Source organism: Colletotrichum gloeosporioides (assembly GCF_011800055.1).
Source record: "Colletotrichum gloeosporioides strain Lc1 chromosome Unknown consensus_45, whole genome shotgun sequence".
In the NCBI taxonomy this organism is placed as follows: domain Eukaryota; kingdom Fungi; phylum Ascomycota; class Sordariomycetes; order Glomerellales; family Glomerellaceae; genus Colletotrichum; species Colletotrichum gloeosporioides.
Window position 1 is genome coordinate 67,984 of NW_025544690.1, and position 22,664 is coordinate 90,647.

General features: G+C 51.0%; 4 protein-coding genes and 1 pseudogene across 5 annotated transcripts; 2 read left to right on the top strand and 3 right to left on the bottom strand.

Moving 5' to 3' along the window:
- Positions 1-256: 256 nt before the first annotated feature.
- Positions 257-1,090, top strand: GCG54_00002004 (uncharacterized protein; the record flags this gene model as incomplete). Its single annotated transcript, XM_045402104.1, has 1 exon — positions 257-1,090. One exon carries the CDS (start codon positions 257-259, stop codon positions 1,088-1,090), a length of 834 nt encoding a protein of 277 aa, XP_045264386.1.
- A 135-nt stretch (positions 1,091-1,225) lies between these two features.
- On the top strand, positions 1,226-2,422 carry GCG54_00002005 (Maternal embryonic leucine zipper kinase; the record flags this gene model as incomplete). The annotated part of the gene is made up of 2 exons (XM_045402105.1): positions 1,226-1,273; positions 1,796-2,422. The coding sequence occupies 2 exons, from the start codon at positions 1,226-1,228 to the stop codon at positions 2,420-2,422; spliced, it is 675 nt and encodes a 224-aa protein (XP_045264387.1).
- A 1,288-nt stretch (positions 2,423-3,710) lies between these two features.
- Positions 3,711-5,411, bottom strand: GCG54_00002006 (Acyl-CoA dehydrogenase apdG; the record flags this gene model as incomplete). The annotated part of the gene is made up of 5 exons (XM_045402106.1): positions 3,711-3,844; positions 3,907-4,664; positions 4,739-4,902; positions 4,965-5,344; positions 5,405-5,411. 5 exons carry the CDS (start codon positions 5,409-5,411, stop codon positions 3,711-3,713), a joined length of 1,443 nt encoding a protein of 480 aa, XP_045264388.1.
- Positions 5,412-9,876: 4,465 nt separating this feature from the next.
- On the bottom strand, positions 9,877-11,760 carry GCG54_00002007 (NADPH oxidase 1; the record flags this gene model as incomplete). The annotated part of the gene is made up of 5 exons (XM_045402107.1): positions 9,877-9,953; positions 10,002-10,368; positions 10,422-11,292; positions 11,340-11,594; positions 11,648-11,760. 5 exons carry the CDS (start codon positions 11,758-11,760, stop codon positions 9,877-9,879), a joined length of 1,683 nt encoding a protein of 560 aa, XP_045264389.1.
- A 6,805-nt stretch (positions 11,761-18,565) lies between these two features.
- Positions 18,566-21,674, bottom strand: GCG54_00002008 (annotated as a pseudogene). Its single transcript has 7 exons — positions 21,309-21,674; positions 21,065-21,281; positions 20,769-21,008; positions 20,537-20,710; positions 20,452-20,515; positions 19,830-20,399; positions 18,566-19,774 (listed from the first exon to the last, which is right to left on the bottom strand). Coding segments are annotated over exons 1-7 (2,840 nt in total).
- Positions 21,675-22,664: the final 990 nt, after the last annotated feature.

The window sequence follows — 22,664 nt, forward strand, 5'->3', positions numbered from 1 at the left end:
ATATTTCACCGTCGCAATTGCTTATTTGTGAGACTGACGTCATTTGCGATTGTCTGATCGTTTCACAGCCCCTTGAGCTGGGTTAGCCGCCAAGATGAGCCACGCTTGGAGGAATCCCGCGTGACCAGTATGCTGACTCTGTGCTCCAGTTCATAAATAGCGACCCGCCCAATATTACGATGCGGCTACCTCAAGCATCCGACTCTTCGACAACAACACTTGACGTCGAGCACACAATATTTCGAATTCCGCCAAAATGGACAGTCTCAAAGGCAAGGGCCGTCTGAGCGACAACCCACCTCCCTATTCCCAAGACAAAGAGGAAATCCCGACATATCAAGCACCCAGCACTGGCTTCGAAAACCCGCCTTCCGACTCGAAACCGCCTCTGAATTCGCTGGCGAAGTTTCCCCCATCTTTTCAATGTTACCTTGACAGGCAGGAAGGTTTCTACTACCTCGGCCCCATGTCATCAGAAGAACGCCTCTTCGCATTCTCCGCTAGCGCAAGACTCCAAACCACCGTGCAACCCCTCCATCTCCACAACGGACCGAGCGAAAGAGACCCCATCATCGTCAGGATGACCCAGAAGAATCCCCGCTCGGTCAGCTTTGTAGCTACAATCACCCTCCACGATCCGTCAGACCCCCACACCGTCGTCGAGGAGATTTCCTACGAAAAGCCAGTGAACTCGCGGTCCAGCTCGGTGTTTGCCTCATGTCTTGCCTTCCGGATCAAGGTTGGCAAGGAGGGCAGAGAAGAGGAGTTCCAGTGGAGGCGCTCGAGTGGGAATGAGGTCAAGGAGCTTGCGCGGCATGCGATCGGGGGCAAGTTGGTGAGGATGTCCGGGCCCAGGGCTGGTGCTGGAGGCAGCAGAAAGGCGCGTGAGCAGGGCTTCTCTGGCGACGGGAATGAAGTTGTTGCCGTCTTGGCACCGAGGTCGAATATCGGGATCGCGAACGGACTGAAGTTCAAGTTTATGGGGACAGGATTGACGGGGGATTTGGGAGAGAAGTGGGAGAGCGTGGCTGTCATCACGGGGTTCTGGTTGTTCGGAATTTCTCGCGCACGCGAGAAGGATAGCGTGTGATATGGATAGTCTCTTTTAGATTCACAGATACCCAATTTGCATGATCTGAATATAGCGCGTCCATTTATGACAAGTGTTTGAGGTTCACTGTTCAGGGAGCATCACCACATACCCGGTTGATGCGCCGGAACGGAGATGGTCCACTTTGGTCCGAAGAGGGCGGGGGCCGCCGTTGGCTCCGGCGTGAGTCACCCGTTTATGCAGGCTGGGTTTCACGGCAAATTTGAGCCGCAATCGTGCAGAGTCTAGTGCGTATTTGGAAGGTTGCCTGGATTCGTTATGTTATAGTCGCTGTTCAGTTTCCAAACCTTCTCCCGTTCATTCTGACGACACAGAAGCAATCAGCGGTTGTATTCTTTTGCTATACAGTCTGAATCGACTCTCAAACGTGCTCGTAGGCTGGATGGAGCCAAGTGAACGACCTGTAGCCGAGCCCACCTTGGCAAAGGACGTACCAGTGAGTTTCCCCAAACTTCGTGTAATCGCGCATACCTTCATCATAAACTTCAGTGACTGAGACACGCCAGAGTAAACCGAAGCTATGCAAGGTATTCGTTAAAAAGTTTCACCCTCAAAAAGACCCTCGGGCTCTTCAGCATTGGGAGCGGGAAGTAGGGGCTCTCAGACACGTGGGCGCCCACGTAAGTTCTCTGAAATCTCCTGATAGAATGAATTCCAGAGACCAGTGCTCATCATGTATGATAGGTCAACATCGTCCAAATTGCATACTCCGATGCGGTATCTCTCACGATAACTCTACGGTGGGCACCGGGTCATAGTCTCGACCACTTCATCAAGTCCGACACCAAACGATGCACACTCCCACGCGATGACGCAAGGGTGCTGTGGAAGCAGATTTCTAGTGCTCTCGCGTACACTCACTCGAGATCAATTATTCACGACGATGTCAAGCCGCACAACATCGTATGGGACGAGCAGCGCAAGTATGCAGTCCTCATCGACTTCGGCGCTGCACTAGTCAATCCTGAGAGCTTACCGGAGGGCGACTGGACGCCTTCCGGCACCCCGCCATACGCGCCGCCAGAGTTCTTCGAGAAGAAGAAGTGCCAGGCTGGCGACGTGTGGGCGTTGGGCGTGACGATGCTGTTTGCGTTCGGGGATATTCCTCTGCCTGACGGTTCATGGATTTTGCCGCGTGTTTTTGAGAACGAAGACGTCAAAGACGAGATGATGCAGTGGCTTTTGAGGATACAGAGTATGGTAAAGTCTTTGGATCATGCAGGCGACGGATCATTGCTGGCTCAAATGTTGCATTGGAGTCCAGAACAAAGGATCAGTAGTAACGATCTTGTACGACATCTTGAAGCTTGATTTTCATGGAATCAGCAAATGCCTTGATCTAATGGCCGGTGCCATGATACTAAGATCGGTCGTTCCCAAAGCACGCCCGTGTGGAAAGTATTCGATATTTGATACTTCATGTAAGCTCATCAGCTGTTTTGTGTGGTCGAGAACAGGAGTAACAAAAAAACACGACGATGGTGATACAACTCTTGGTTTTATCAGGTGAAACCGCTGCGCATATTCGTATTTTGAGTCCGTTGTACATGTATGTTGCTTTCTCGGTGTAGATAAGAGCTGGCTTGAAGTCCAGAGTGACAGTGAAGCGATGCGTTTCGATGCTATCCGTGACATTGCCATCGAAGCTAAACAAAGTTTAGTCGCCGATAGACCGACAGCGTTCCACCTGATAGTCCATGAATCAGTTTGTCGCGTGTTGTGGAAGTATCCGAGTGTGCGAGCTCATCGGGACGGTGCACAGCCTGTTTGTCAGGTGAAAAGGGCCGCTGGACTACTCCGTATATATATAAATCAAACTCATGCGAAACTCTAATAAGTGGTAATGTATACCTGCCCATAACTGATCAACGAGATTGTGAGCGACGGGACTTTGAATTGCATGGCGATCCGGGGTCGCCGGAGGAGGCGTTGAACTTTCGTTGCAATATCCCTTTTTGCAGTTTAAACATATCCGCAATCCTCTCTACCATGGGCTTTTTGATATATAATCTGCAAGAAACCCCAGACCTTAAGAAGCTATCTCGATAGTCACTACAATTATCCGCTACCAATCTTCTGAAGTTCTGCCTGAATACCAACGTCCCTTCGGTACTTGACAATCGACAACATGCTCCCCACCACTTTGAAGACCACCCTTCTGGCCGCCGTGGCCGTTGGAATAGTCAACGCCCAGAACCCAGGCGCGTCCTGCGCTAAGCTCGGCGACTACACATGCTCGGGCGTCAACTCGTTGGAGTGCAAGGTGGGATCTGAGGGCAAGTTGATTTGGAACCTGGAGGGCAACTGCCCAGCCAACCAGATTTGTTTTATCAACGGAGATGGCAACTTTGATTGCAAGAACCCCAAGGCGTAAGTACAATGATCTACATTGACATTACCAGATACTTGAAGCTGACTTGTAACATGCTAGATGAACAACTTCAACAAGTTGAGCACCGAAGTGCCGATCGCATGTTGGGAGAAACAAAAGGAGTTTAAGCGCAATTGCATCGAGTCAAGTTGGTTTATAGAGAATAGATAAATTTACACGTACGCCTCGCCTTACTGTGCATATTTCATGAATGTACAAATCGATATTTTACAGCTTGGATCTCATCTTCTCCTTTTCGGTCTCCGCAAGGAACCTCTTGGTCAACTGGCGAATAGCCAGGTCAAGCAACACATCCTCGCTTCCACCAGGAATCCGCGCGCCCGGGACTTCACGGTAGATCTCTGCATGTTACCATTAGCGTCATGCATTCGAAAGAAATTGATACTTGAACGTGGTGCCTTACTTTCTGCAATCTCTCCTTTTCCAGTGCGCGTGTACCCGTTGCCTCCAAACAGCAGGACAGCGCATCTCGCACATTCATCCAGTACGATTCCAGCATTGGCTTTGCACAAGGAGGTCAGGCCGCCAAGTTCCTCGTCTGCAGTCTTCTTGGGCATCTTTGACAGCTGATAGGCAAATGATTCGACCCAAGCAGACTGCGACTCGAGCAATGCTCCGCATTTCGCCAGGCGATGGCGCACGACTGGCTGGTCAATGAGTGGCTTTCCGGATGGCCTGTCAGTACGCTCCTTGAAGATGCTCGAGCGAAACGTTCCGTGGTCACTCACCTTCCCGAATGCTTCACGTTGAAGAACATACGCAAACGCCGAGCTCAGCGCCACTCTGGCCTGCCTTGTCACGCCCACCGAGATGAACATGCGTTCATGGTTGAAGTTGTGCATGATGTACTTCATGCCTTCGTTCTCGCGGCCGATAAGGTTCTCTCGCGGCACACGGACGTCGGACAGCTCGATGAACGAGGTACCCGCGATGATCTGCCCAGAGACCTTGAGACGTCTTCTGGAGACCCCGGGATGATCCAGGGGCACCACTAAGAGTGAAATTCCCTTGGCTCCTGAGCCTTCGCCGCCGGTTCGGACGGCCAAAGTTGCATAGTCCGCCATAACACCGTTGGTAATCCATTTCTTGGTTCCGTTCACGATGTATTCGTTACCTTGCAGCTCAGCGGCAGTGGTGATGTTTGCGACGTCTGATCCGGCGCTACAATAATTGAAAAAAGAGGTCAGATCCTTTTCATGACGGATAGTGTGTTTATGTCACGAAAGCCAACTTACTCTGGCTCAGTAATCGCAATACAAGTTCTCTTACGTCCAAGCAGAAGATCCGGAAGGAACCTTTCTTGCAACTTGCTATCGCCATAGTGCAGCAAAGGCGGAATCCCAAAAGCAACGCCAGTAGTAATAGACCCTCCGGGACCAGCCAGGCCGGATCGACTCATCTACACAATGACGCGGTTAGTCGTGCGCGGGAACTCAGTCTATGTAACGACACCGTCCATACCTCATCAGAGTAGATCATTGTATGTAAGTAATCCCATTCCTCGATTGGAACTTGCCCAGGCATGTGGGTAATACCCAGCTTTCGCAGCCACTCCACGGGCAAAGGCGCCGGCAGGGCCGGAAGAAGGAAGTTGCCATCGGCGAAAGTCTTGAATACGTTGGGTGGCACTTCCTCAGATGTTTCCCATTCAAGCGCATCTTTATTCAATTTTTCGTCGATGAACTTGCGACACGCGACTTGGAACCTCTTGTGTGAATTGTTGAAGTAGGGTGAGGGTAGGCCTCTAAGCCAGGGCGGATCTGCGAAGGGGACTCGAGACATGATTTGTTTGCGAATTCGCGGATGGCAACTACTGACAGCAAGAAGTGTCACGCCGACAGCTGCAGTTTTGTTCCGAGATAATGTCGTGTTTGGTCGAACAACAATGCGTAGGTAGGTACTAATCATGCAAGTTGAGTTGGCTCAACCACCTCGGCATGAGATGCGGGGCACTTCCACCCCGGCCAAGACCGAGGTTGGTAAGCCGGCCAATGCAACGACCCACTTTCCTAGTCCGTCACCGCTCCGGATCGGAGACAACCCCGGTCATCTTGATGGCAACCGGTGTAACAGCACTGCTCCACACATGGTAAATAGAGCATCTCGTGATCGACGTTTTTGAGATCTTGGAGAAAGTTAACGCATAGCACATAGCAAGTTCAAGCACAAAGACAGAGCACCGGTGCCATCCCGTAGTGATGGCTTTTGCTCTTTCTTTCTTTTTTTTTTTTTTTTTTTTTTTTTTTTGGNTTTTTTTTTTTTTTTTTTTTTTTTTTTTTTTTTTTTTTTTTTTGGCGCAGCCAGGACTTGGCATCGCAGAGGCACAACCCCTTCGAGCAGGCTGCATCGCATGGGCAAGGCTAGACCTGCCGCCCCACCAATTTTGTTGTCCTCGAGCGACGATAAAGGCTGGCAAAGATGGCATACACAACTTTCGTTGGCATAGACCACTTGCGGAAGCACCTTTAATCCAGCAGCTGCAGACTCATGTGGGGCGTCATAATGTTGACCAGTGCTCTCTAAGAATCAATTGCTGTAGTCGTCTGCAGGATGCATGTGCGAAACATGCGTACCTTAATCGCATCTTGATGCGTTGGCTCCAAACATAAACCTGTACAACCTCAGCGTTGGAATTCGGAGCACCGCCCCCGCGTCTTTGTCTGTCATAAGTAAAGCCTAAAGACTCCCCCCATGGCCTTTTCATTCTTTTCATTTTATCGACTCGTGTATACTTCAAGCACTTCACGTATCAGTTCAGTCGAAAGGAAAGATAAGCGAACCTTCCAGATATTGCTTGCAATATGACCTCAACCACGGATATTTATACCGAAAGCTCAAAAGACGCAATTGAGCTCTCAGATGTTTCGAGAGAACGCTCTCAAGATGGAAGCAAGATGGCTCATCTTGATGTTCAATCTGACCTGCCATTGCCTTCATTGGTAGAAAACAGAGTCATTCACGCTCCGGCGCTGAATAGCATAAGGAATGGTAAGCCTTGAAAAAAGCCTATTTGCAAGTGATTTCAATTTAGCTGAGTAAATTGCATTAATTCAGTAGGCGCCGTACGAGACCTCGAGACCTCGAATTTATAACCAACGACCGAGGCCCAGACCCGTTCATCTTATCAACGCAACGACCATCGCAAAAGTGGTTTTTTGAAGGACTTGAAAACTCGACCAAATTGCGCGAATCAATCGAGCCATTACTAACAGAAGACAATTCATGGAGCAAAGCAAAGCGGCGTCAAGACTTAGAATGGGGTGGGCGAGAGGAAGAATCAGTTCGTCAGAATAACTGGCTTACATCTCTTGTTGAGAAGTTGTCGGAAATCTATAATAATCAAAGAAGGGCGCGTCGCAACAAGTTCCTAAGCGACGGCTCGCCGAAGGCACTGCTAGCTGTGTTAGGAAGCTTTCTCATTATCTTGCCCATCATTCTTATACTATTTTCCGTTCTTAGTCCAGCAGCAGTATTGGTGTACGTATCAATCTCCATCGTCATGTTCGCGTTTTCGACATCGCTTCATTTCAGAACCTTGGGGGAGTCCCTGTGTGCTACGGCCGCATATGCCGCCGTACTTGTTGTGTTTTTGGGGACCAACTGAACACCGGACACTTATTTCTGGGCGCCTGTAGCTTGCTAGAATTTGGAAAGAATCAATCAAATAGCGGATAGTAGCACTAGTCGCTTACATCTTGAAAAACGACTCGTCTACTAATACTGGCGTGAAAGTAGCCGTAGGCGGAGCCCGAGGCTGACGCAAAAGTACCCTGACCATCGCCCAACAAATGCGCTTTGCTATAGTACTGTTATCCGTGAACAACACAGTGACAAAGACGATGGGCGAGACTCCCCACATAGCTCGATGAAAACATCATCACTGGCCCCCGTGACTGTGGTATGTTAGCTGGTGGATTTATTCATTATGTCAAAACTGTGTCGAGTCTACAGAACAAGGTCTGGATACATCATACAGGGTTATATGTAGAGGCCACAGGAGTGAGTAGTGATAAGTATAACGAGTGTATGTAGGTGTCTATGGAGGATTGACAAAGTCTACCACCGACGCAAACCCCGAAAGACTAGTAGTACAGTGCCATTGTCTTGGGAACATATTAGCATTTCCGAGAAGTCAACATCGGAAATGTCTTTCCAGACGACCTTTTGAAGTTTCCGCCGAGTGAGATATCGCTTCAGCCCAACGTAAGCATTCTCACTTCCAGTCTTCAACAAATCTCGCCAATGATAAACACAAATGATCCCATCTTGTAACCCAAAATAGCACTCCATCCCATCATCGGACCTCAAACCCTCAACCTCAAAACTCAAAACAAGCACACTCACGACCAAGAGTTTCGAAGAATGGACGAACTGGCCACCGACATCCATGCACGGCCATCTCATAAATCATCCCAATCTCACAAACTCAGATTTCCAGTCACAGGATCAAAAGAAAAATGAATAAAGTTTCGAAGACTACAAAAATTCGCCCATGACAGAGTCCACTCAACCCGTCACCTATCTCCAGTTAGACAGACCCTCATGAGTCTTCGGCCTTCGGCATATCCAAACGAACAACCGGCATGAACCAAACTAGCATTTCAATACCCGAACACTCCACCCACCGGCAACTGCCTCCTCGGAAGACGTCCGCGGGCGGCGGCTCCTTCTCCTCGGAGGCCGCTGACTCAACACCAACCCTCCCGCAAACGTCACCCCCGACTCGCGACACCACCACCGACGCAATCCAATCCCACTTTCATCCCATCTGCACGGCAAAAGAAAAAAAGAAGAGGACCACTCTAAATCTTTCTTTTGCGTCATCAACCGAACTCACAAACGCAAACCACGCCCGCGGGAATTCCGCGTCTGCGCTACGTCGGGGGCGGGCGGGTATCATACAAAACACCCTCAAATGCGCGATGCCCCCACTCACCCAACTTCATGGACTTCCCGCGCCCACTTACACGTACGCACCGAGTCGGCATCCAGAGCCTCCAACCAGTTCAAAACCAGCTCACGAGAAAATGCCAAGATTGCTAGAACATCACGACTCAAGCAGTGAACAAAAAACGACATCATTGTCATAACATACTCCCCAAAAGTCATCCCATCATCACCCACCCACGACCACCACTTCAAACCTCTTCCCCCACGGATACAAAGTCCGAACCAAAGAAATCATCCCCAAAATAAGAAGGGAACCATCTCAGAAGCCAGGTCCCATCTCACCACAATCGGCCGCCTCTGCACGGCAGCAACGCATGTCGGGGGCGGTCCCAGTCCAGCCCCCAAACGCCAACCGTTTGACACATGCCCCCGTCTTCTCCACCCGATCGTCAGAGCCAAGTCGCTGCTTTCGCCCTCTTCGCTGGGCCACTCGCCTCTCCCTCCCCTCACACAGACCACAGCATAAGCAATGACCAAATGATTCCAAACGCTCCGATCAAGCACGGCCGCGGTCTAGACACCTCGCTTTTCGCTGTGCGAGGTGGTTGAGTCAGCAGCAGCCCGACCAGGGTTTGACTCGGCCGGGATCACGCCCGGACGGTAACACCTCGGTGGGATTCCCCACCACGACCCTTATTCCGCGCCGACTCTTCCGCTCTTCACTCCCGGCCGTTCCCTCCCCTGTCACTTTAATGCCCTCTGTAACGTCATGCTCGCGAGGCATGCTCCCTGCGCATGACAAAGTCTGCCGACGTGTCAGCACCCAGCAAACCACAGACCAATCGCGTTCGGTCGAGATGGTTCCTGTCATCATCAGTTGACAGTCGTTCGCTGCGCCTACTAGTTCGTCAGACTAGAGGCCGAAGTTCCGTTCCTATCACACAGATCACACACGGCACACACGTCGACCAAAGATAAGCGCTTGCGTCGTCCAATGATGAGATAGACAAATATGTTCTTTTTGACATCACGTCTTATCACCCATCTCTGGCCGCACGTCCTTGCCCGCTAAATCGTACAAATGATACCGTTGGAGTAAACCATTCGCCATAGCTGAAAGTGATATATATGGGCTTTATATATGTGAAAGAACATTGCCTGCCATCCGGTTGACCCCATGACATGAAAGAAATAATAGACCGAGAGGCACTCGCCGGATGGCGGCAAAAAGATGTAAGATGATGCACATCGCTGGGTGGGGTTCTTCAATGCATTTCCAGCCAACGCCTTCCCGCTTGCAGTCCAGATCATTCAGCCGACTCTCCCCCTCTTGACGCGACACTCGCCTTCTCCATGTCGGAGAGCTCCCAGAAGCTTTAAAAATCGTCGTCTGACGTAAACTCCTCCTACATTTACAGAGCACAACATAACGTTGGGATCTTTCTGTTTTTTTGAGATTTTTTTCAAAGGCGGATTTTTGCGTTTAGAAGTGCTCCTTCCAGAAACGGAAGTTGACTTCTGCGACAGAGGCTTCGTTACAGGCCTTCTTGATATCGCGAGCTGGGAGGCTTATTAGTTAAGGTCATAAAAGGGACGTGAGAAACTTACCAGCCACTGAAGGACCGCAGAAGTAGACACCGACAGTTGTGCGCATGCTACCCTCCAGACCATTAAGGTAGGTTCTGTCCAGGATACCATCACGCATGGTGGCAAACAGCTTGGAGAAGTTGGGTCGACCAAAGTTCGTGCGAGACTTGAGTTCGGTAAGAGGGTCGTGTTCCGAACCGACAGAGTTGAGGATGATGTTTTGTGTGGTGTTCATATCCAACTTCTGGGTGAGGTACGTGTGGATCTTCAAGAACTCGAGGCCGTTGCTGCCAGGAAGACGAGCAGCCTCATCGGACTGAGACTCGAGAGACGAGAGCAGAGTCTGGAACCATTCGAAAGAACCGGTATCCTTGCAAACCCAGATGAACTCGACACGGCGAAGACGGGTCGGGGGGTNAAAGAACCGGTATCCTTGCAAACCCAGATGAACTCGACACGGCGAAGACGGGTCGGGGGGTTCGGGCCATTGCGCAGATGGTAGATGTTCTTGAGAATGGAGGCCCAGGGAGTGACACCAATACCAGTACCGATGAGCACAGCGATTTCGTTCTCGAACACGTCCTCGGCGGGAGCTCCGTAGGGTCCGTCGATACGGAGATCGGGCATTTGCTGACCATTCTGAAGAGCAACCTCGTACATTCCCATGGGGTCGACCCCGTCGTAAAGCTTGGCCTGGGCGCCGCCGGCACCAACCGCATCACCGAGAGCGCGGGTGAAGTCACCAACCTGGCGAACGTGAACCGAGACGTAGGGGTCGAAGGGGCAGGAAGTGATGGTGAAAGGGTGCCACTGGTAGTTGGAGATCGAGGGCACCTGGAGGAAGAGCCACTGGCCGGCCTTGTACTTGAACGAGGGCTTGTTGAACTGGAGCTCGACGACGTCGTACGGGTGGCGGACAACACGGGTGATCTTGGTGAGGCGGCGGGCACGGACCTCACGGTACGTACGCTCCATGAGGTAGAAAGCGCCAGACCACAGCTCCCAACGCCATCCAAGGTAGCCGATGCAGTGGTCCCAGTAGTCCTTTCCGGCGAATGGCGAGTAGGGCAGAGCAGTGTCGCGGACGAAGCAGCCGGTCGTGTGGGTGTACAGTCCGAGGAAGAAGGGAATGAACAAGTGGTGGGTGTACCAGAACGTCTCGAACGACTGCTGACGAATGCGGGAATGGGCGGTAGTGTACATCAAGAGCATGCAGAGAAGCATGACATGACCTGTGACACCACCAGCCTGGGCGTAATGAATCTGGATGGCGGTAACGGGACGAATCTGCGTAACCTCGACGTTGAAGAAGCTGGGATTGTAAGCGTTGGTTCTTTCAGGGTACGCCACGAAACTTACTTGATGTAATGAGCAGAAGTGTGGAGGATGGTGAACAGCAGCATGGAGTATGCCAGCTGTCTGTGAAGCCAGAGGTTCTCATCGAGAGGCAGGAAGCGAACCTTGGGTCGGATCCATCGCATGACGGTTCGGCAGACGGGGAGCAGGATGAGCATGCCATCGACACTGAGGACCAAGCCAGCACCTCTAGAAATCCAGACGGAAAACTGCAGGGTGTTCAGACCCGCTAGTCTCGTATCGGCCGCTTGCTTCCACCTGAGAGGAATTAGCCATGACAATTGGCGAAGCTTCAGCACATGGTGGCTCACCATCCGTAGGCAAAGATGCCCCAGTGAAAGGTCCAGAACAGGAAATGGAAGAGCAGCTTCTGGGCAGTGAACTGCTTCTTGACCAAAACCCCGAAGGTCAAGTCACCCGACATGTTGACTGTGTTTGATTTTCCCTCCTTTGCGTAGATTTATTAGGGTGTCGACCTGCGACAATAGCGACGAGTTGACAGGCTCGGGCCTGGGGCGGAGGCGGATCGCGGGAGGATCGAACGAGGGCGGCGCGGCGAATCCCAATAAACCCTGATAACCGTAGTGTCCTGTTTCCAGATACTGATTTCCAATCTCTTTCTCCTTGGACCCCGAATTAAAACGTCTTTTTAATACCCAAAGCGGCGCGCGTGACGAACAAAAAGAAGCGAAAAGAAGACCCCAGCCAAACCGGTTGGAGTACTATGTTTTAAAAAGAGTGATCTGAGCCAGCAGCGAAGGAAAGAAAGGATCTCGTTAGTCGGAAGGGCTCGAGGAATTGACTTGACTCTTCGACGGGACCGAGATGCAACGGAGAAGAAGAGAAAAATGAGGGTGAGAAGAGAGAGGTGGAGGAAGAGTTGACGAAGCTTTCGGCGGGTGGGGGGAAAGTCATAAAGAGACGAGTCGGACGGCAAGTGTCGATGGAGCGGCTGTCTCTGGCCTTGGCGCGCTTGAGGAGGATTTTTGAACCAGGGTGCGGCCGGGAGTGAATCGGTTCCTTGGATAGGGACCAGGGCCAGGATTGAGGATTGACGGGGCTTGAGGTCGAGGGACGGAAGGATAGAATTCGATCCGGGCGGTTTTGGTGGAGGGAGGCGTGGACGTGGTGCGGTAGGTGGTGTGGAATGGGGTGGAGGGACGTGATGGTGTCGGGACTAATCTTTCGGATGTCAGGTGTCCATGAAACCTCGTCAACGGCGTGCTGGCAAGGTGCTGTTCGTCTCTGCAATTGTGCAGAGGCTGCAAAAGTTGGGCGAATTGGTGGCGGCGGCGAACGGGAGCAGGGGTGATTAAGGTGGACTGGACGATTCGGTAGATCAGACGTTGGAGGGGTTTCGCAGTTGGGGGGGAGCTGTATCAGTCCGATCCGAGAGGCGAGACTGATCAGACGGCAGGGCCAGGTGCGACAGCAAGTGGGCGGAGTTGAGACGACTTCTGTTAGAGGCGCTTTGACGAGGGGCCCCGAGGCTATCTTGACGTTTCGGTTGCAACAGGGTAGGGGCTTTTCGCTCTTTTTTCGCTGCCAAAAGACGGGTTGGAGTGGGAATATGCGCTACGCAGTCGATGCGACGAACAAGGGCTGGCAATGGCTTGCAGTCGTAATTCGTAGCTATGCGGCGTACCTGAGATACGAATATGCAGATGGATGTCGTTTGTTGCTTGGTTTCCCGCGCAGCTCAGGTAGGTCCGCGGCCGCGCGACAGGGTAGGGTACCGTTCTGTTGGGATGAAAGGGGAAAACAAAGGAAAGGGAGAGGGAGACCGTCTGGTCGGGAAGACGAGTCGAGGTCCTCATATCCGTCCCCCGATGCTGTCATGCATCTTGCGGTCTGCCAGTCGTGTCATTGTCTTTTTCTTGCCGCCCGGCCTAGAGGGAATGGATCGAGAAGTGGACAGTCCAAGGTGACGAGCATCGACGAGAAGCACGAAGGACGGGCTCTGAATGGCCAGATTTAATTTTGGAACACGGACGCCAGGCCTGTTTCGGCCAGGTCCATGCTGCTGGGCGCTTAGAGGTGGTGAGGTGAGTGCGAGGGCCAGCGAAAAAAAGATGAGGCATGCAGGCGGGAAGCTGTGGTGGCTGGGCGACAGTGGCATGGGATTCGCTGTGCGGCCAGCAGGCACAGCGGGGAAGCCACTGTAGAGGGGCACCAATGTGATGGGTCTACTGCATCCCAAGGCTCTCCATGGCAGGACATGCTGTAAATAGTGCACTGGCATGCAGCTGTAGCGTCTCGGTAGCTGCTAATTGAAGAACACGACCAATATTCTCGGGGTACCCAGCGACCAATGTGCGCTGTCCAAAGTGCCCAGATGCCCAGCATGCAGAGAATTATTGATTGGAAGGTCGGGGGATCATGAGAGCCAAGCAGATAATAACCTCTCATCACCAATGCCTATCTATCCGTACCTTACCTTCCTTGCCTACCAGATTGTGACTCTGCAACGTGATGACCACGGGATCAATCCGCGAGCTGGCAACTCAAAATAAAGCTTTCCATCGCAGAACACCATCATCCACAAGCATCCCCAGTGCTGGGTGAGGTAGTTTATTGCCCATTGGGTCCAATGACTCTCGCCTTACTCGACTGTCGCTGTCAGTATCCCCTGGATTAACTCTTTACTTTCGCGGCCTCCCATCATCGCAAAAGAAAAAAAGGTTTGACTGCCCGGGTCTGGGGAACCCTTTCCTTCCTTTCCATCCAGAAGGCGCTCCCCCGATGTCTGACTGACAGGCCCCTTGCCTCTGCGAGGAAAGACAACGGCGGGAAAAGCAACGGAAAGAAAATTAAGAATGAGGAAGGCACAGGGGTCACCCCCACACTCCGACTAGTCTCTTTTCTGCTTGGTGGCAGGGGTCGCCGGTTACACATGTGCGAGGTGCGGCAGGTCCCACCCGGTCAGCAACGTCCACCGCAGGCAGGCACGCCGCACGCAGGACCACGACCACGACCGCTCTTGCCTGGATCCACCACCACCACCACCAAAGACAGCAGGAACAGCGGCACAGCAAGAACACCTTTCCTTCCTTGGCCGTCTTGGCCCGTGCATCACCCGCAAATCTCCAAACTTGTCATCCCAGCATGTGCACCACCAAAAGCCTCCTCATCCACACTTTATCCCCGTCGTGAAACCCTCAACCCTTTTGCCAACTCTCACGTCAAACTTCCACCCACCCTCCCTCCGTCCTTTTCCCCTCCAGCACCCGCCCAAAGACGCCTGTCAGCTTATCTCGATCCTAACAAGCCCACCTGTCGCCCGGGCAAGGTTCGCAGGGGCGCCATCATCCCCCCTGACTGTCTGGCACGAGCGGAAAGTCTAAGACATGTGCCGCCGTCGCCCAATGGCATCCCTCCTTTGGCTCGACGCAATGTTGCTCCCATGCGCCCTTCCTTCTCCTCAGGGTCTCAGTCGAATGGACCACCCAGCAAGACGGCCTTCCATGAGCCCATCCGTGGGCTCCTCAACGTAAGAATCGTACGATAATGTTTACAGATCACCTGTCTTTGATTCACCTTGCGTAGAATCCCTATTCAACCCTATTTTTTTCCCCGGCTCAAGCTTAAAGACTTCAAGCATTCTCGCTTTTTTATTTGAACCATCAGTCCACCTCGTTCTTGGCTCGACGTTCTTCTTCCAGCGAGGCTGAACCTCTGCCTCGTTCTCGCTCCCTCCAGGACGGACCACCCACACTCGCCCACAACTCTCTCTCCTCCTTTCTCCTGCTCGACCTACCGCCCTGGCCGTTTCGGATACTCGGCACAATCTCCAACTCGACTCCTCCCTCACCCAATGCTTACCAAAAAGGCAAAAGACTCGTATTGACTCGCCCCCAGTCCTGCACCGGTTCCGCCTCCAGTATCATCGCCGCTCCAAGCCCGTCACCGATGCCAGCCAAAACCATTCGCCAGACGCGCTGACGTCTATCAACTAGCCTCGTCAGAACGCCCCTGGCCGCTCCTGTTACTTGGAGCCGCTTCGCCAAGCCCCCACCAGCCGTTTTGCGCATCTTCGCTGCAATCGTCCTTGCCCTCGTCCTGACGCCGCTATGCCATATCCTGGTGAAACGGCCAACGCCAAACATTGGCACGGCTCTCCACACTCAAAACGGCTTCATGCCCGCATGAGGCACCAACCTGGCCCACCTGCGTGATCGTCGCTCACACAGACATCCACGACACTCTACCGGTCAGCCTCCGGTCTCCACAATTAACGCCAAGCTTTCTTCAATGCCAAGCTGCCTCCCTTTAAGCTTCCCTTCCCGACAGGGGTCAGCTATCATCCACGGCACTTACCGGCATCGTCACCAAGCCTCCGTGTGATAGTCGCCGGCTCAAGGTCTCTCTCCTGAGTCTGGCCTCCACGATGTTGATTCAAATTGAGTTTACGATCTCAGCTTCAACCCTCCAAGCCGCCGCCGATCGACAAGAGGGGTCAAGAACGGCGTTTCCAAACCGACGCCTCTCACATCCACAACATCGGAGTTGTCATCTGAATCATGTTGCAATCCCCCAGTTGCGGGCTCACGGCAATCTTAGCCATCCGCAGCAATATTTCGTCGCGAAATCGACGGTCCTGCCGCTAATTCTAGACTCAACTTCAGACCATCTGTCGCAAGGGGTCAATCTGAAGGCATAGGAAGCTCGTGCCAAGGTCAGCAGGATATCCGTCACCCATCAAACGTCAAATTCCAGCTTGGGTCGCAATGAGTCCCTTTCCAAGCGCGCTCAGACCTACAGCGCTTGCCATGGGATGAGCCAATTCACGCACCCGAGATATCCTCCCCGCAAAAGGAGTCGCCGCGTCACCGTCAATGTTGCTTTCGGGCGATACACCATGGAAACGCGAGGGCGCGGAGCCGAGCTTCCAAACCCGCTTCTCGCAAGGAAGCATTCTTTTCATTCAGCTGCATGAAGCTGCTGCACTTCTGAGTATTCTTGGCTGTCCGTGATATCGAGCTGCGGCCGTGTGCTTGCAGTTTACTGCATTTCTTTGCGTAGTGAGATCCCCAAGTCACTGACGAATTTCCCCTCTCGGAACCCTCAGGCCTTGACCCTGCGTAATCCGGGTCTTGATTCGTGCTCCCTACCATAGTAGACGCGAAGGGGCCTCTTAGCGCGGCTTAAGTCGACGTACCTCTGCACATAGTACCAAAGTGCCGGTTAACCTTCGCGATAGCATTCGCACTTTGCCTCAATGCCAGATGCGAATTAAGGTTACTTGCGTTCATCTCAACCCAATCACGTTCTCCCCGGATATTGTTTGAATGGGTCGCCGTAATGTCTCATCGCGTCTCAAGCGAAAGTCGCTTGTCATGGGACCTTGCCCATAGCAGCCAGCTCTCACCGCCCGAGGCCGAGGCTTTTGTTCCCTTCCCATGATGGTTCCAGAGTAAATCGGCATCTCTTCCTCCCGCTCCCGGAAGATTCTATGGGGCGGAGGGAAGCGAAGCGGATGGAGAATATTTCGTCCCATGGATTGGATTGAATGCGAGACTGTCGTATTAGGAGATGAGATTACTCACGCTACTGTTGTCGGTTAGGACGATTGTGCTGGGTCATGTGGGTATTAAGAGCGTTGCTTAAGGGTATTCTCGCCCCGTTAAATTGCACAATTATATGGCTGGCCACTGGTGAGAAGCAGGCAGTGAGGTTACCGATGCACTGCAGACTGGTTCCCGTGTACACTCACTCACCCGCGTTGAAATAGCACAAAGTTTTGTTAACGATGATCTTGCAATTGGCAAGGACCAATGTGTCACCGAATCCAGGCCGCTGGGCGCATCGTCTAGAGAGGCCCCAAGGCGATTGGCAATCTTTCCACTTTCTGCAGATGGCCGAGGATAAAGACGACAACAACAGCTTCTCATCTACCGGTAGGTACGTATTGTACATTGAATAACCAGGGAATAGAGACACTGGTGGATGACGATATGACATTCACGTTGTGTTGCCTCTATATGATGCATGTGCCAGCTTTCCGGTAGGCATGACAAGATCTTTCTGCAAATGTAAATGACATAATGCCTTACTCTTGTCCTCTGGTATACTAACGATCTTTAGTGTTCATGTGCCACGGTTCAGTATTAGACTCAAGAATCGCTAGGCTTTCGAATCGCGGTAGAGAAAACAATACCAACGGCAGCTATTCAAATGCGACGTTTCTTATTTAGCTTCTGCATTGCACGACCCGTCCTTAACTCATGCCAGGGATTTCCAGAGATTTCCGGAGAGAGAACAGAACCGTTTCTTGGGACACTTTGAACTTCGTCCCCGGCCCAAATATCGCTAAAGCCCTGTCTCTGTGTTCTTGACAATATCTCAGATGAGGCTTTTCCCCCGGTCTTTGTTGCACTGCGCATCGTCTCGACGAGAAACGTTTTATACATGAGTGGACGGACTCGAACACAATAGAGGTTTGCGTAACAGGATCGTCTTCCCCCCTTCTCTTCTCCATCAGTCTTTGGTGATGCTGTACTTTGAGCCACTCGGAATTACCAACATAATTTTCCTGCTTTTTGGACTCCGGAGTCACAGTATTTGCAAATGCGCAGCTGTGCATCGCCAGGGAAAAGTCCCAGTCCTGTCCCAATATAGTCTTTCTCGAGACCATTTGAATCCGGGCTTCGATCAGGAGCTCCCACTTCTGGTACTGGTAGTTCGAGCGCTGCAGTCTGACCGAAGGGATGCAAATCTCGATAAAGCGGCTTCTAAGATCAATCGGTAGGCAAGAGCCCTTAGCCAGAGCAGACTCCACCGCAACTCCCTGCATGAACTCGAAGCCTTCCGGCCTTTCCCAGTGGTAATTCTCCAAGATGCTTACAAGTAAATCTACATCGCCGATTTGCAATGCAATTTCCAAAACATATACAATGATTTGGTTATTGCACAAGTGCGAATTCCGAGGTTCCATGAGCCAGGTGACAAACCTCGTGAACCAGACTTCTCCTCTCTCTGCGGCGCAGTGAGTCAAGAGCTGATCGTCCATTCGTTTTTCCTCGTGACTCTGCAGATGCATCCGAAGATCTTTCAGGATACGTGTGTAGTCCCTCTCGTTTGATGCTGCCACTGACAACTGAACACAAAGACGTGTCACACTGAGTCTAATGAGATGTTCAGACCCTCCCAGTATCCTTGCAATACGCTTATGGACCTCTGTCCAATCATTCGCTTTGCACTTGTCGTTGCATACTTTGAGACCCGAACGATTAGGGGGCCATGTCCTCCCACCCAGGAATATGTAGCGACTAACGCAATCTATTACAAGATTGTGAGAATCGATACTCATAATCTGAGGCGGTCCGTTCTCCGGAATAACTTGAACAACCCTAGGTTGCATTAAAATCTCCAATAGCTGAGGGCTCGAGGGTAGCTGCTTTTCGATCAAACGCGTCACAGCCTTCTCAAATAGTGGCTGGTGACCCAGAACACCGGCGTACACTATGGCCTTGTGTAGTGCAAAACAAGTCTGTTTTCCATCTTCATCTGCAAGTCGTCTAGCATTGGCCGCTCCGATAATGACGTCCTCGATGGAAGAGTCATAGTCAACTTTTGAAATGCCCGGATAGTGCCATCTCGAGTTCGTCCAAGGGGAATACTCGGCAATCACGTCCATATTCTGCCAGAGTCTCCAGGCCGCCGAGGAGGAGGAAATTTGAGCAGTGTGCCAAGACCAATTGGAGATAGCATACTGCAAGAAAGGATAGCTGCCGCTCGTACTGAATCTGGTCATGTCTTCTATACGCAGAGATTTTGTTGGCGATGTGGAATTTGATTGGTTCTTTTTGGTCGGTTCGGTGTTCTTGATTGGTTTACTGGTCAAAAGACCTGCTGCTCTGATGTATGCCGTGGGTAGAACATGTCCTATCGTATTTGCAACAATTGCAAGAGGGATGCGCTCAAGAGTGAGCCTTTTCTCCTCGTGAAGCACCAGTGCTTGCTGAAAGTCGGTGAAATGAAGATATGTCAAGCATATCTCTCCGATGAAATTATTGCAAGCATCATAAGTCAAGTCAAAGCTGGGATACGGCTTGGCGGTGGCCCCCAGTAGGTAAGACTGGATGGAGTGGTGGCTGAAATGAACTGTTTCATTCCCGTATTCAACGTGGATGAGGTTCTCGCACCAAGCCGATATGTGAGAGATCCTGTTTACGCGCTGGCGCTCCTGGGAATGCTCCTGATTGACTTTGATTCGGAGCACCTCTGACAGTTGTTCAAGAGTTAAAGGCGAGCAGACAGCTCCGACCCATATAAATATAGATCGCACAATATCAGCGTTGCCTTTTTCTTGAATCCGCCTGAGAGCTCGGTCGAAGGTATCGGGGAGATTTCTTGGGATATCTTGCAGAGCTTGCCGAATATCTTCGTCACTTCGCTGGGTGCAGATATCCTTAATCGTCAGATATACCCACAAAAACCTGCGTACTTAGTCTTGCTGTTTTGTGAGGAAACTGAGGAAAGGTCGTAACTTACATTCCCTCGCCCCCAAGACTGATAGCATATAGAATCTCGTCAATCAAGCTTTGATCCCCCACGCTCCAATCTCCGTCCTGCTTTTCTCTCAAGACCTCACCAGCAAAAAGTGTCAGGTCACGATTCGTTTGCTCCCCACCACCAACGATTTGGGACACAGGCCACATAAACTTTTTGATCGCATCGGTAACGCTATCTCTCGCTGAAACCATGAGTTTCACCCTCTTTTCTCGAGACTCCATGAGAGAAGATAAAAATCCTAGTACCGAGTGCTGTGTCTCCATAGTGCACTCGTCCAGGCCATCTAAAATCAAGAAGAGTTCGTCGAAAGGAGCAGTTCGATGCCCAAGAAGCCTCAAGAGTGACTCAAAACTGAACAGTTGGTCTTCAGCTATTCCCAGTAGCTTAAAAATATCATCTTGGAGCGGCATTCGAGCCAGGACCTGACGAACGAAAGAACGGATTATCGTCTCGGAATTTCGGCTATAATCATCATCGAACCGAATGAAAAAGAATGCAATCTCTTGCCGCTTGTGTTTGTGTATAATCACATGATCGATGATGTTCGCGCTATTTACTCATCAGTGTCCAATTTAGTCAAGTACAACCTCAGATCCCTCACGTGAGAATGGTCTTTCCAGAGCCGACTGTAGGTGTTTTCTTAGTACTTGCCCTCTCCCTCGTATCTGGGAATGATATCAACTCACTTTTACCTGCAATGCTGAGAGTGGTTGATTTTTCATCACTGTGCCAGTCTTGGAATTCTTCTACATCGAAAATCCATTCGGCTGTCCCTTTGTGACGTTTCGATCTAGCATTCTTGTACGCAGTTTCATGGTCGAAGGACGATAACTTTTTCAGCATTGAATTCCACTTGTGTACTATTTGCAGACTTATGTTAATGAAGTTCGGGCCAAGGTTTACGAAGACCATTCGTACACTTAGCTTCTTCCTCTTTCTCTTTCTTCAGCCTTTCAATCTCTGCGTTAGACTTCAAAACCCGCTCAAGTATAGTCTTTTGGTTCTCTTGTTGCTCATTTTGGTTAGTTCTGTCGTGCTGAGTCTTCGCAAGTTCCATTTGATCTTTTACTTTGCTGGCTGCACTGCGGATGTTGTCAACACAAGGTCGTATTTTAGCCTCAAAAGACACGGTTAACGCTGCCCAGGCTTTTTGCTGCCCTGATCAATATTCAGTTTTGTTTTGTCTCGACAGGTGATGCGACTTTATTACGCACAAGAAAGTCGTGTCAACTTGATGATTTCAGTACAACAGGTGATGATTGCAAGATGAAAGTCGCATATTGATGTTTTTAGTTGTTTCGAATTTGGGAACAGCTTTTCGTACACAGCGAAATTCGGTATGAGATGATCGAAGCCCCGCAAAAGATCCGTGAATGTGTGGAAATACGAAGTGAAGTTAATCAAAACCTTCAAAGTCAGCACCCGAATGAACTTCGCACGAGTTGGATGATGTTATACCGTAAAAGTTAGCTTCACAGACCCCCAGATCAGGGCTGCGACTTCAGGGTTCGAAGAGACATATGTGTCAACAACTTGCCCGAAGCCTTGAACTGTCTGCAGAAGCGAGTAGACCTTTGAGGCAACAACTTTACCCCTTCTCACTGGATCCAGCTCATCAAGTTTCAGAGTGAACTTCAAGGCTGCATCAGCATCTTTCAGACCTGACTTCTCTGACTGGAGCTGCTTGCGCTCGTCGTCTGTCAGATTCGCCCCGAACCGCGACAGTGCGACTTCGAGACTCGTTAAGTCGGCCTTACCCCGGGCGCTCGGAATCCGGCCGACAACAGCCTGGGATCTCGAAGTTTGTGGCAATGTGAGACTCATCTGGGGGGAAGAGAAGGTTGATGGGTCAGTGAAAGGAAGAAGCTGATTGAGGCGCACAAAGTCAGGTAGAAATGGCTCACTCTTGATGCCGCACGTATCCTCCCCACTTCATGCAGTCATCATTGGTCCTTTGGGAATGCAGCGGCTAATGTGACCTCAGCAAGAAGATCGCGCAGGAGAGCTGAAAGCTAGGCCTGTATTACTGCACATCGGTTGGCAGTCAGCATGCCTTGATTTGTTGTCATTGGCCTGCATCCTTGTCGCAGGAAACGTGGCGTGACACTACTGCGATTGTTCAAAGCTAGGAATCATGCGCAAGGCACAATTTTTACAAGGTAACATGCAGACTGTGTTCTGCCTTACATCTCAGAGTGAAGCTTCCTTCCGCGCACTTGGCGTCACTTTAAATACTGCTATCCAAAAGCTACATCATAACAGGACATCAACAAGTAGTGATTTTACCACTGCATTGTGTGCAAATATTGAGACATCTCTGAACGAATTAGATACTCGAGAAGCTGTCTAGTGTCTCTTATTCGTTTCGTACTAAACATGCAGGGTTTAACCATCATGAAGGCACACATCTGCTACACCGCTTACCACTACTGAAAATAGCTGAAAAGACGAGACAGCGAGTCGTTCAATCTTGGGAGGTATTGCCTAACAATTTCTAGTTAGGAGTGCTGACAGCTGAGAAGGAAGGAGTGCATGCTTTCGATTCCCTGTTTCTCTGTCAAACTTTTGAAGGTGAATTTACATGAATAGCAAAACAAACAGAGCTCGAGAAAGAGTTTGACCGGCGCAGCCTGTCTGTTCTAGGGAAGGAATTACGGCAGCAATTGCTTAAATGTGCCGCAAGCTTGGCAACCCTCAAAAATGGCTGCGCCGTCGAACGGCATGCCATCAGGCCAGCCCCTCTAGCAAAGGGACCAACAGCCGCAACACCCGAAATTCTACTTGAGTTTTTCCAACATACAAACAGGCAACAAC